The sequence below is a fragment of the Sus scrofa genome, chromosome X (genome assembly GCF_000003025.6).
Source record: "Sus scrofa isolate TJ Tabasco breed Duroc chromosome X, Sscrofa11.1, whole genome shotgun sequence".
NCBI classification, from domain to species: Eukaryota; Metazoa; Chordata; class Mammalia; order Artiodactyla; family Suidae; genus Sus; species Sus scrofa.
The window spans coordinates 110,652,045-110,664,197 of record NC_010461.5 but is presented as its reverse complement, the minus strand read 5'-3'; the positions used below and the strand labels follow the sequence as shown (position 1 = coordinate 110,664,197).

Sequence of the window (12,153 nt, the reverse complement as noted above, 5' to 3'; positions counted from 1 at the left end):
CCCAAAGTCCTGCAGAGCAGGAGCTACAAGTCAGGCTTCCTGACTCCTGTACTCCCTCATAATCTTGGCTGGTCACTGGCCTGGAAGGTTGGCATGAACGAATGTTACCAATCTACTCTGCTGTCAGTAATGCCTCCAATGTCATGCAATAACTTATGGGTCAATTTACAGGGTTTGGTTAAAAAGTGCATGGATTTAACATTGCTTCTGGGAGACGAGGGTCATTAAGTCTTCCACTATTAAGAAAGTCGAGCAAGTTGCCGAGATTCCCACATAATGTCTGACGACTCTCTCCACCTATACATTATGGACATGTGTAAAAATCAGTCTTACTTACTCTTGGGTTAAGAAGCACATTTTAAGAAATCTGTGAGATATCATGGAATTTAAGGGAAACTAAGCTCCTTTTTTTTTTTTTTTTTTGCTTTTTAGGGCTACACTTGCGGCATACGGTTCCCAGGTTCCCAGGCTAGGGGTCAAATGAATTGGAGCTACAGCTGCCAGCCTACACCACAGCCACAGCCACGCCAGATCCTTAACCCAGTGAGTGAGACCAGGGATTGAACCCACAACCTCATGGTTCCTAGTTAGATTCCGCTGCACCTCGATGGGAACTCCAGGGAAACTAAGCTACCTTTTTGCCAGAGTAACTTAAACTGTTCTCTGGCTTTTTTTTTTTTTTCCTGTCTTTTTTAGGGTCATACCTGTAGCATAATGGAAGTTCCCAGGCTGGCGTTTAATCTGAGCTGTAGCTTCTGGCCTACGCCAGAGCCACATCAATGCCAGATGTGAGCTGTGTCTGAGACCTACAGCACAGTTCATGGCAACACTGGATCCTTAACCCACTGAGCGCGATCAGGAATCAAACCCATGTCCTCATGATTACTAGTCAGGTTCGTTACTGCTGAGCCACAACGGGGAGCTACCTGGCCTTTTTTAAATGCACAATTTCAAGTATCTGAGAGTGAAGTCTACCTAGATGATAGATTTTTCACGCTCAACTTTTACGATCTAAAATACTTAAAAATACTTAGGGCAAATTATAATTAGTTTTCTCCATAGATATCCAAAGCACCATACATGCATTTTCATCATGGATATTTATATATAGTTGCTTCTAGGTGAATTTTAAAAATTCATTTAGGAGATGAGATTAAATATCCTATAGTGGAAATACTAATAATTCAAGGAGCAGGGACAAAGAATGCAGAATTAGAATCTTAACTCATGTGCTTTTAATAGCTCATTTGATTTGCCTCAATTCTAAAGAACCAGTGAAGCAGGCTACCTAGATCCTGACTCTAACCGCATCCCCCCTTTTAAGGTAAGACCTTTCTAACAGTGAGAGTTGTCCGACAATAGAATGAACTGGCCTGTGAGGGAGTTTACTTAGAAATCAGAGGATTTCAAAATAAGGCTAAAAGAGAACCTGTCTGGAGTTCTCAAAAGGATTCCTATATTGAGAGGTAGATTAAAAGACTTCTAAAATCCTTTAAGTTCTAAGATTTTATGATTTGACTACTGTCTTTCTCTCCTACTTTTACAGTACAGAGGTCCTTTCCTATGTGTATTTATAGTCATATTATCTTAGACTGCCTTGTATTGTTATTATTTTTATACTTGTGTTATCGTGCTTCAAGACAGAAATGGTATCGCACTCATCTCCACAGAACCTACAGTTTTAAGTATAGTTTATGTACACAGAAAGCCTTCATTAGATACTTGAATATACTTGAAATGACAAGCTTGATTAGTTGATTTAGTCATTATAAATTTTAAGAACCATATTTTTTCCCTGATCTGAGAATCTAAGTTTTTACTGCAATGAGTTTTCACGTTAGGATGAATTTGGAGGGCTATTCTTTTATAAGATTATAAGTAAAACAGGAATACTTGATTGAATATGAACACATATTTAAGGGTTTAAAAAGACGTTTTCAAAATATTTGAAAAACATTTTTTCACTTATATTTATCCTCTTCGTGACCATGTGAAAACTAGCATATACATACACAAATATGCATTTTAAAATATATTTATATATTTATAATGTATAAGAAGACATATGGGAGTTCCTGCTGTGGCTCAGCGGTAACAAACCCAACTAGTATCCATGAGGATGCAGGTTCAATCCCTGACCTTGCTCAGTGGGTTAAGGATCCGGTGCCACCTCAAGCTGTGGTGTTGGTCGCAAAAGTAGCTTGGATCTGGTGTGGCTGTGGCTGTGGCCTAGGCTGGCAGCTACGGCTCTGATTCAACCCCTAGCCCAGGGAACCTCTGTATGTTGCAGGTGTGCCTGTACAAAGAAAAAAAAAAAGGATAATGCTTAAGTTCTAACCCCCAGCACTTGTGCATGTGACCTTATTTGAAAATCAGGTCTCTACAGATGTTATCAAGTTAGGATGAGGTCACACTGGATTAGGATGGACACTAAAATCCAATGACTGCTCTCTTTATAAGGCCATGTGAAAACACAAGGAAGAACACCAAGTGATGATGGACAAAGAGGCTGGAGTGATATGTCTGCAAGGCAGGGATTTCTGACAAGCACCAGAAGCTAGGAGAAAGACATTAACAGATTCTCCTTTGAAATGTCCAGAAGGAACCAACATCACTGACACCTTGATCTTGGACTTTTGGTCTCTAGATCCATGAAATATTCCATTTCTATTGTTTTAGGTTACTCAGTTCATGGTACTCTGTTATGGCAGCCCTAGGAAACTAGTATGTGTCCTTCACTATGGAAAACTGGCACGATAATTACTTGGCACATTCAGGATAACAAAACATAGTCTTAACAATGATTTTTAAAAATCAACCACAAGGAGTTCCTGTCGTGGAGCAATGGAAACGAATCCGACTAGGAACCATGAGGTTGCGGGTTCGTTCCTTGGCCTCGCTCAGTGGGTTGAGGATCCAGCATTGCCGTGAGCTGTGGTGTAGGTCGTGGATGTGGCTTGGACCCTGCCTTGCTGTGGCTGTGGTGTAGGCCGGCGGCTATAGCTCTGATTTGACCCCAGCCTGGGAACCTCCATATGCCATGGGTGCGGCCCTAAAAAGCAAAAAAAAAAAAAAAAAAAAAAAAAAAAAAAACCAAACCCACAAAATATCTCAAGGAAAAGTTACAACTAACTGCTTTGGTCTAAAAATTAATAGATTACTTATGAAATGGATCCTCCCAATATACAAGTCAAAAGGTAATAACAATGGAAAACCAACTACAAAATCCTCGATTTTGTGCATATTATAGTGAGTTGTGGCATCCTAGGATCCAACTAAAACAATAAAAATTAACCAAATAGAGAAAAAGAAATTGTCTGAGTTGAGAGAAGTATATTGAGATGAGATAGTCAAGATTACCAAGGTTTATTGATGAAAGTTCCTCACACAACTGAGGAGTAGTCTCAATCCCACTGTTCGCTTTCTCCATCCTTAGTCTTTTTAGGGCTGCACTCATGGCATATGGAAGTTCCCAGGCTAGGGGTCAAATGGAGCCATAGCCGTGAGCCTACACCACAGTCACAGCAACACACAATCCAAGCCACATCTGTGACCTAAGCCGCCGCTTGCAGCCATGCCAGATCCTTAACCCACTGAGCAAGACCAGGGATCGAGCCGACATCCTCACAGACACTATGTCAGGTTATTAACTCACCGAGCCACAATGGGAACTCCCCATCCTTAGTCTTTGCAGTTGATCATTCTGAAAAAGTTTATTTTTGCTGAAGTGTCAATAGGGCATGATCTATAAATTTCAGCAAAGAACATCACTGCAACCATACCTCATTCCATGAGGGCCCCCTTGTATGTTGACAATCGGTTCACTAAATTCCAGCAAGTAAAGAAGCCAAGTAACAAAAGCAATATTGATAGTTCACTTGTCTTCAGCCAATTTGTAGACTCCTACCCCAGTTTCAGGAGACTAACACGATCCCGCTCATCTCATAAATATTGTTTGACTTATTCATAGGTGAATAAACCTCTCCCCCAAATATATCCATTCTCATCAATTCCATCAGGGCCATTGCCAAAAAAATCTTGGTGTCAACTTTTTCCCATGAAGGGTACACCTACATCAGATTTCCACCATTCTGATTATTTCTAATGACAAGGAAAAACTTTTAATAAATATTTTAGATAATCATTCCTACCTTCATTAGCTGAGGAAATTTAAACCAATTCTCAACTTCATTTCATGAAGATACCTTTCTATCTTTCAAAATGCTAATACTACCCCCAATTACTTACAGCATTAAATTTTTTAACACATAATTTTTCTCATTTAAAAAAATTCTAAGACTTTTGAATAGAAAATTGAGTTTTAAACAAACCTTTTAGCCCTTAGGGAGCAACTGGAAGCACGTGATTCTTACAGAAAATCCCTAACATATTAAGCATGCATTTAATCAAATCAGTAGTCATGATGATGAATAAAAGGTAATTCACAGAAATATAAAAGACCACAATTTATCCACATTGTCTTTTTTCTGCACTTAATTAGAATACAAAATTGATCAGGGATAATCAGGTTAAGTACAAATTCAGTGAAGCTCCAATTACATATTATTTTCTTGCTGTTCAATTAGCTTCCATTCATCTTGCTTCCCCTACCTATTCCTTCCCAACAAATTAAACATCTAAGGATTCATGTGAAAAACTGGCAATTCTTGGATCAGTACAGTATAACTAGCTTGATTTTAAAAACTGTTTTTGATAGGTGATTTTTCCTTACCAAGTGGAAACTAGCAATTACTGGAAATATTAAAAACTAGCACAGATATTCAGTATATAATTTGAAAAATCCTTTTACATGTTGATTAATGGAATAATTATATTTCATTAGAATGTATAAATTTATTTTTTTATTCACATACATAGAGCTCTCAATTTTTTTTTAAAAGTCGAGGTACAGTATATTTCTATACATTAGCAGCTTGAAGATGTATGATTGTGTATGATTGTATCTTCAGCATAGTTCTTATTTGGAAAACATCTTTGAAAGTGCTACTACATTGCTTTTAAGGGCATACAAAGCAATTAGACATGCAAGCTCTGTAGATAAACAGAATTTTAGGAAATTTAGAGAAAAAGGTAAATAGGATATAGTTTAAATGATAATGCATACAATTCTGTTATTGCGCCAGCATATGTGTGTGTGTGTGTGTGTGTGTGTGTGTGTGTGAGAGAGAGAGAGAGAGAGAGAGATCAAGCAAGTGTGTGTGTGTTTCACCGTTAGTGAGAAAGTCTTGGGATAGGTGAATTGCTTAGTTGAAAGTTCATCTTCTAGAATAAAGCAACACAGGAGAGTTTGTGACAGTGCTGATTGTAGCTGGTGAATTATGAGAAGATCCTGCATTGCTGTTGTTTCCACCAAGAGCATATGAAGATAGACTAAGGAAAGAAAATGCCACTCACTGATAACAGAATTCAAGAGATCTCTGTGCATTCTGCTTTGTCTACAAACGAATGTAAAATATACGAAGCAAAGAATCAGCACCAGTTACAAGGGCAGTTTCCTAAGAGCAGTAAAACAAAAGCGATAATAACAATAAATAAAAACCTATTCATCGCAGTTTGCAATATGATTATTAAAACATGCTTTCTTGGCACACTTTCCAATAACATGCTCGGCCTAAATAACACAGCACACAAAATCTAAGGTAGAAAAGATGGGCAGAAGATGCCTTTTTTCCAAGCTTGCATTTCTATGTATTTCTAAATCACTCTTAATCTAATGCCAAATCCCCACTTGAAAAAACGTGTCTATCATATATTAATGTCACACATAAATGTTAGGGAGAAGAATTAAAGTTAATACTATCCGTTTGGGGTATTTGTTTTATAGCTTCTAAAATATTAATAATATAGCATACTTCTGAATATACACAATAGCCAAAGTAGACTTAAAACCCAAGTGAAAAGTAGCCGATGAACGCTTAAAATCTCATGTTAATACTCACCACGTATTCCTATCAGACAGTTGGGTATTATCAGAAGAAAAAGCACGTTGGTTGTGTCTTTGAAAAATCCCTTTGACTGCTGTTCAAATGCCATTTCACCTATGACAAAAAAAAAATGCAGACCAAGGTAGATATATTTTATCCAATGTGTTTATTATGCTTTTAATTACAAAAGAAAAACCTGTTCATTGCAATTAATTTATAAAATAAAGACAAAAGGAAAAAGTTTTACCTCACCATTATCCAGGGATAATCACTTTTCAGTAATTACTGTATATGTGTGTATACATAATTATTTCAAAAAAATGGATTTGTACTGTATATAATACTGATACGTAATCTACTTTTTGTTTTTACTGCTTATAATTTTTCTCATAAATTCTACAAGTTTATATAGCTATGTAGTAAAGATGTACCATAATTTAATCTCATTCCTTATTTTAAATAAGTTATTGCTATCCTTACATTGCCATATACAATGAACTAAATAGATCAATTCTTATAGCGTACAATTAACAGAATAAATACATTTTTAAAGGTTAGGGGAAAACATTTAATCTCAAAGTGCCGCCCTGCTATAATCTTCACTTTGAAGTAAAGGTTGCACGTGCATGTGATAACCATGTCCAGACATGAGAAAAACTGCTGTTCAAGCCCATAACTTCAAGGGTGGAATATATCTGAATGATAAAGTGCTACAGCCACCCACTCATTAAAAAATATCCCTAGGAAGAGAGATTTCACAGACCTTCCTTAGGCATATAATCATGGCTCATAAAGCTCAAAAGAGGTCTGGATAGTCTGTTCTATGCCAGATACACTGACACCATTACAGAAAAATTACTCAACTCTCCTTCTCGGTTTAAATTAAAAACAAGACAAATCAAAAAGTTCATCACAAAAGAAAATGAAAATGCTATTTGCTAAAGTAATTATTACTTGTAAAACAATATTTACTGCTGCCCAATTTCTGTAGCTTTCTCAGAATTCCCCCTTGAAGCCTTGTTTTTTCTTGCTTATTCTATTGGAAGTAACTGCTGCTAATCACCAGAAAATATGCCTTCATATGGTTGGAGGCTCTAACCTTTACCTCGCCTTCTCCTCCACTTTTCAGAAAGTCCTCATTCTCCCCCCCCCCAGGATCTCTTTTTGATTTTTTATACCATCTTTCCCCACATTTCACTTGCATTAATGGGCTCCAAACAGGACATAGTTTGTTGTTTCCCAAATAAATATTCATATTCCAAAATATAGAAATAAAATTGAATTTCTTTTAATTTGTTATTACGTCTGAAAAGTCCGATGAATTTTGACCAAATTTGCATGGGCTACATTTGGGAGGGTCTGACTTAAAACATATAGACCATATGGTATCTACAGACTTTGCTCTGGAGTTCTTAGGGACACCCCAAAGAAATGAGGTAGTTAACTTCCCGAGCAGTGGAAAACCAGGTACAAGAAGCTTGTGTTGGACATGCTACATCCATCAAAACACTGGGCAGAAACCAAGTCTTTAATGTTAAAACGAAATGTGAAAACAATTTTTAAAAGCTTAAATTCTAGAGTTCCTGTCGTGGCTCAGCAGAAACGAATCTGACTAGTATCCATGAGGACGCAGGTTTCATCCCTGGCCTCAATCAGTGGGTTAAGGATCTGGCGTTGCTGTGAGCTGTGGCGGAGGCCAGCGGCCATAGCTCCGATTAGACCCCTAGCCTGGGAACCTCACAGGTGTGGCCCTAAAAAGACCAAAAACAAACAAACAAACAAACAAACAAACAAAAAAACTAAGAAAATTCAAGCCATTTTCAATGTCATAAAACCTTTTATGAGTTAATGTCTTAAAGAAGAATTAATTTATTAAAACACTGTCTTCAATTTAAGCATATTTTATTTGAAGTACTCAAACAACCCCCAACTTCCTAGCAAATGTTAATACATTTGAAGGTTTTTCAAACCTTAGGCCTATCTTCGCAGCACAGGCAAAAGATCATCTCATAAAACAGTGTGCTTAGTTTATAAGAGAGTGTTTTCCAGAATTGATCTCATCTTAATCTAGAATATGAGTACACACTAGTTAGGTATGTTGTTATGAAGATTGCCATTAATTCACGCCAAATGCGTGGAACAGTGAAGACTATTTCAATCTCCTGCCCTCTGGCTTTGCTCTCCGCACCCCTTTCCTCCTTTCATTCCTTCTTCTCTTTCACCTTCTTCTTTCCCATCTTAGTGGATTTTTCACAAACACACATTTTTAAAGTTTAACCTCCTTTCCCACTTATCCATTTTCCCTCCTTGTTATCGTTAAACTTTGAATTAATCCTATAATTCAGAAGTGGTATTTAAAAACTGGAGGAAGCACCTAGCTTGGGGAGGCAGGGCTGAGAAGTGGGACCCAGGACTGTGGGAGTTTAAACAAAACCACTTCTGTTCCTCCCACTGCCCTTTTGTTACTGAGTAGGTGGGTCATTTTCCATATATTTAACCAAAAGTAACCCCCATAAGCAAGTGAAACATCAAAGAACATACACCTTAATATATATTTTTAGTGTTGTGAGTGGATCTAATTTGTGTCAACTTCTTCATATGATTATCAATGTGTGGTGTGGTGGTAGGGCAGGGCAGGGGTTGAGATACAGCAGAATACTTGATGACTGACTCACTCTATTTATTTTCTCATTTCCCACCTTGTTTCAGAAAGTATTTAAGGCAGTTAGCTTGGTGAATTATATAGTGAAAATCATAACAGTCAACTAAACTGGGATTCTCAATTCACATTTATGTGGCACTTTATCATCTTCAAAATGTCCTTCTAGGGAGTTCCCATTGTGGCTTAGCAGGTTAAGAACCCAACTAGTATCCATGAGGATACGAGGATGTGGGTTAGATCCCTGGCCTCACTCAGCAGGTTAAGGATCCAGCTTTGCTGTGAGCTGTGGTGTAGGTCCCAGATGTGGCTTGCATCTGGCGTTGCTGTGAGCTGTGGTGTAGGCCGGCAGCTACAGCTCTGATTAGACCCCTAGCCCGGGAACCTCCACATGCTGCAGGTGCGGCCCTAAAAAGACTAAATAAATAAATAAATTTATTTCTTAAAATGTCCTTCCATATAGTTTCATTTAAGTAAAATGAAAGGCCTCTAGTAACTTATTAAATATATTCTAAATAAATAAATCTTTAAAAAGGAATTCTTGTATAATACTTGCTTTTGTGTGATATCTTACAAAAATCACATTTATTTCTGTTGGTAGATAAAAGTACCTGTTCTTTTTAATGGTCCACGGATACTTGGTCTATTGTTGGTGGGGCTTTGACGACTTCTAAAATAAAATTATCACAATCATTACAAGAAAATATTTGAATAGTCCCATCAGCTGGGACTATTTCGTTATAACAGATCTAAGGACATACAATAAAAGAGGATGCTGTAGTACCCCACGTCACATCATTTCATTGCTTTTCTCTAAATCTAAGTAAAACCACGAATGCCTCTGGACAGCAAACGGTCTTGTAATCTATAAGAATTCAGGATTTTCCCAAGTTGTGGAGGGAAAAGCTAGAAGGACCCGTAGTCCTGACTGTGACTTGCCTTGAGTCAAGGTAAGAATTGTGGGGGAAGAGAGGGTACGGTTGTCAAAGGTACATTTTAGCTCTGATCCCTATGAACAAGCTGGGTCAGAGGAAAACTGCTCGAACAGGGCTAATGAATTACTGATTCTTCATCTGTTCAGATGGTCTTAGTCCCTTGATTCTTTTCAATATACAAAATGATAAACCAAAACAATGACATGTTAATTTAGCTCAAAAGACATCTTTGTTGTCACAGAACCTGGAGCTATAATTTCTTTTAATTTTGTAAAATTCTTTTTTATAAGCAATTTGGTATTTTTATACAATATAAACTTACATTGTAAATGGTCACATAGCCCTGGGAATAGGACTTGGAGGCAAGCCAGTACAACTCACACAAGTTTGTAAGATGGAGAAAAACATTGCTCAAACCAAACCGGAACAGAGGTTTTAAAGCTGCCGCTTTTCTCGGAAAGTAGATCAGTGATTTCCTAGGGTAGCCAGGGGTTGGGCGGAGGAGATCAAGTGCAAAAGATCACAAGGAAACTCTTTGAAGTGTGGGAACTGTTCTATATCTTGATTATGGTTCCAGTTACAGGACTGTGCAGAATTATGAAAATTAAATCATATATTTAAAAATCAGTGACTTAGGTACTGAGTAAATAACAGTTTAAGAAATGAAAAGGAAGAGAAGATTGTCATTCAGAATCAGATCCTATAGCAAAATACATCCTCCCAAAGATTTGGGTGGTAAAACATTAATGTTTCACGAATATTTCAAGGGACACAGACTTTTAGGCACTCCTTTCTTACCTTCCTAATCCCCCAGGTCACAGATGCTACTGGGGATACTGGAATTAAATCAGTGCACTTTGGAGAAGATGGTTTCTCTAAATCGTTGTTACTCTAAGCAGAGAGCAGTGGTCAACTGCAGCCCCCACGGCTTACTTAGTAAATACCTAGGGTGAGAGCTGTTGCGTGGGGTTGTGCCAGGGAACTCTCACCAACCCAAAGCAAGCAGGGAACCCAAGGTTCACTGCATTAAGCAAAGGTGCCTTTTGCCTTTGGGGAAAGAGAGCTACATGCCGGATGAAGGGCTTCCCTAACAGCCTAAAAAGACCTCTTGTGAGTCCTCAATATTGAGCGATGCCTACTCTATACACAGACCGTAAATTTCAATTTTTCTCTTCAGGTTTGACTTGTGCTTTATTGCTGAAAACTATAAGCCTATGTCCAGGACAGGGTCCAAAGAGATTTGGTTGGAACTGAGATACAAATGGGACAGTAAAAATAAAGAGCTGTGAAAATGTTTTGAGACTTTACGTAGACAAAATCAAGGCTGCACAATTCAGGATTTTAAAATGGGCTCTTTTCTTCTCCAAGACACAAGTAAAGTTATATGACACGTTCCTTTCCTCCTTCTAACACACCTGCAGATTCACTCACTCACTCACTCAAACCAAAAGTAATTAGAATTGGGTCAGTTAAGGGAATCCAACAGCCTCTATAAATTGTAATTAGCACCAAAAACAGGAAAAGTGACAGGCTCCAGAGATTGATTATCTACTGATTCTTCAGCACTTTCTCCCAAATCTGGGAGAGCTGCCCATCGAAGGCAGTCACAGCTCAAAAGAAAACAAGATGTCACTGCTGCTGATGACCCAGTTCCCTCTCTTAGTAATCTCCAAATCTAGAAACTGACATCTAATCAGAATCTCTTTCACTCGAATTTCAGCGCAATTTTTATTCCCTCATTATCTGTTATGTCCATGGCAAAGAACCCCGAACATCACTAAATTACTGCAACTAAGTAATCATATTACGTACAGGGACATTAAAAATTGTTAACAAGGAATGTAACTAAACGCCAAACGTGTTTAAATGAAAAGCTATATACTAAAATGTTTGTAGGAATATATGTGTTACAGTCATAAAAATTTGGTATTTTCCCAGTAACTCCATTGTCTGTGGTTTAAAACTCAACATAAAGGTAATAAGTTATGTAGAAGGGAGTGAAATCATTTATTGTTTTATCAGCTAAGCAATTTAATCAGCACATCTGAACATTTTTTTAGACCCACTAGGTCAGAGAGGAGGTTAATTCACAAAAATAATGGTTTTGTATCAAACAACTATTTACTTTGAACCCCACTCTGTAACAGTTATAAATCATAAATTGCTTCTTAAGAGCAATAAAAAATATAAAGCATATGAAATTTTAGCTTCAAATGAGAGCTTAAATTTCTAGAAATTACGGCAAAACTAGGTAGTGCCAATATTAAAAATCAGTTAAAAAAATTCAAATTTTTTACAAAATGGAAGTGCTAATACCATACCAGTTTCAAACTTTCTTTCCAAGATTGATTTAGCTGTATTACAGTTTGTACCTCCCTACAAAAGAAAAGACATCAGTACTGAAGTTTGCCAATCTAAAAAACAAGATATAAACTTAAAATTTTTTAAAAAAGATATAACTGAATATGATCAGAATAGTAGTTCAACTACACTGCTCACCATTGATACATTGTTTCTTTATTTGCTAAATCCATGCCTTCTTCCTGAAAGGTGAGAACAAGAGGACAAACTGAATATCCAGTTCCCATGATTTTACAAAGTTTTATTTCATTTG

General features: G+C 37.3%; 1 protein-coding gene across 6 annotated transcripts in view; it reads right to left on the bottom strand.

The window, feature by feature from the left end:
* Positions 1 to 12,153, bottom strand: part of LOC100516891 (protein FAM122A-like) — a 63,023-nt gene that overhangs the window by 18,052 nt on the left and 32,818 nt on the right. For 2 of the 6 annotated variants that reach the window (XM_013983825.2, XM_021080341.1), the window contains 4 exons: positions 12,039 to 12,082; positions 11,861 to 11,915; positions 9,216 to 9,274; positions 5,961 to 6,059 (listed from right to left, as the gene is read on the bottom strand). In XM_013983825.2, coding sequence (XP_013839279.1) covers positions 9,248 to 9,274; positions 11,861 to 11,915; positions 12,039 to 12,082 — 126 coding nt within the window. In that variant the 3' untranslated portion in view covers positions 5,961 to 6,059; positions 9,216 to 9,247. Of the gene's footprint in view, positions 1 to 3,605; positions 5,517 to 5,960; positions 6,060 to 9,215; positions 9,275 to 11,860; positions 11,916 to 12,038; positions 12,083 to 12,153 lie in introns of those variants that run through there. The other 4 variants (XR_002340747.1, XM_021080338.1, XM_021080340.1 and 1 more) reach the window with 3 other exon arrangements.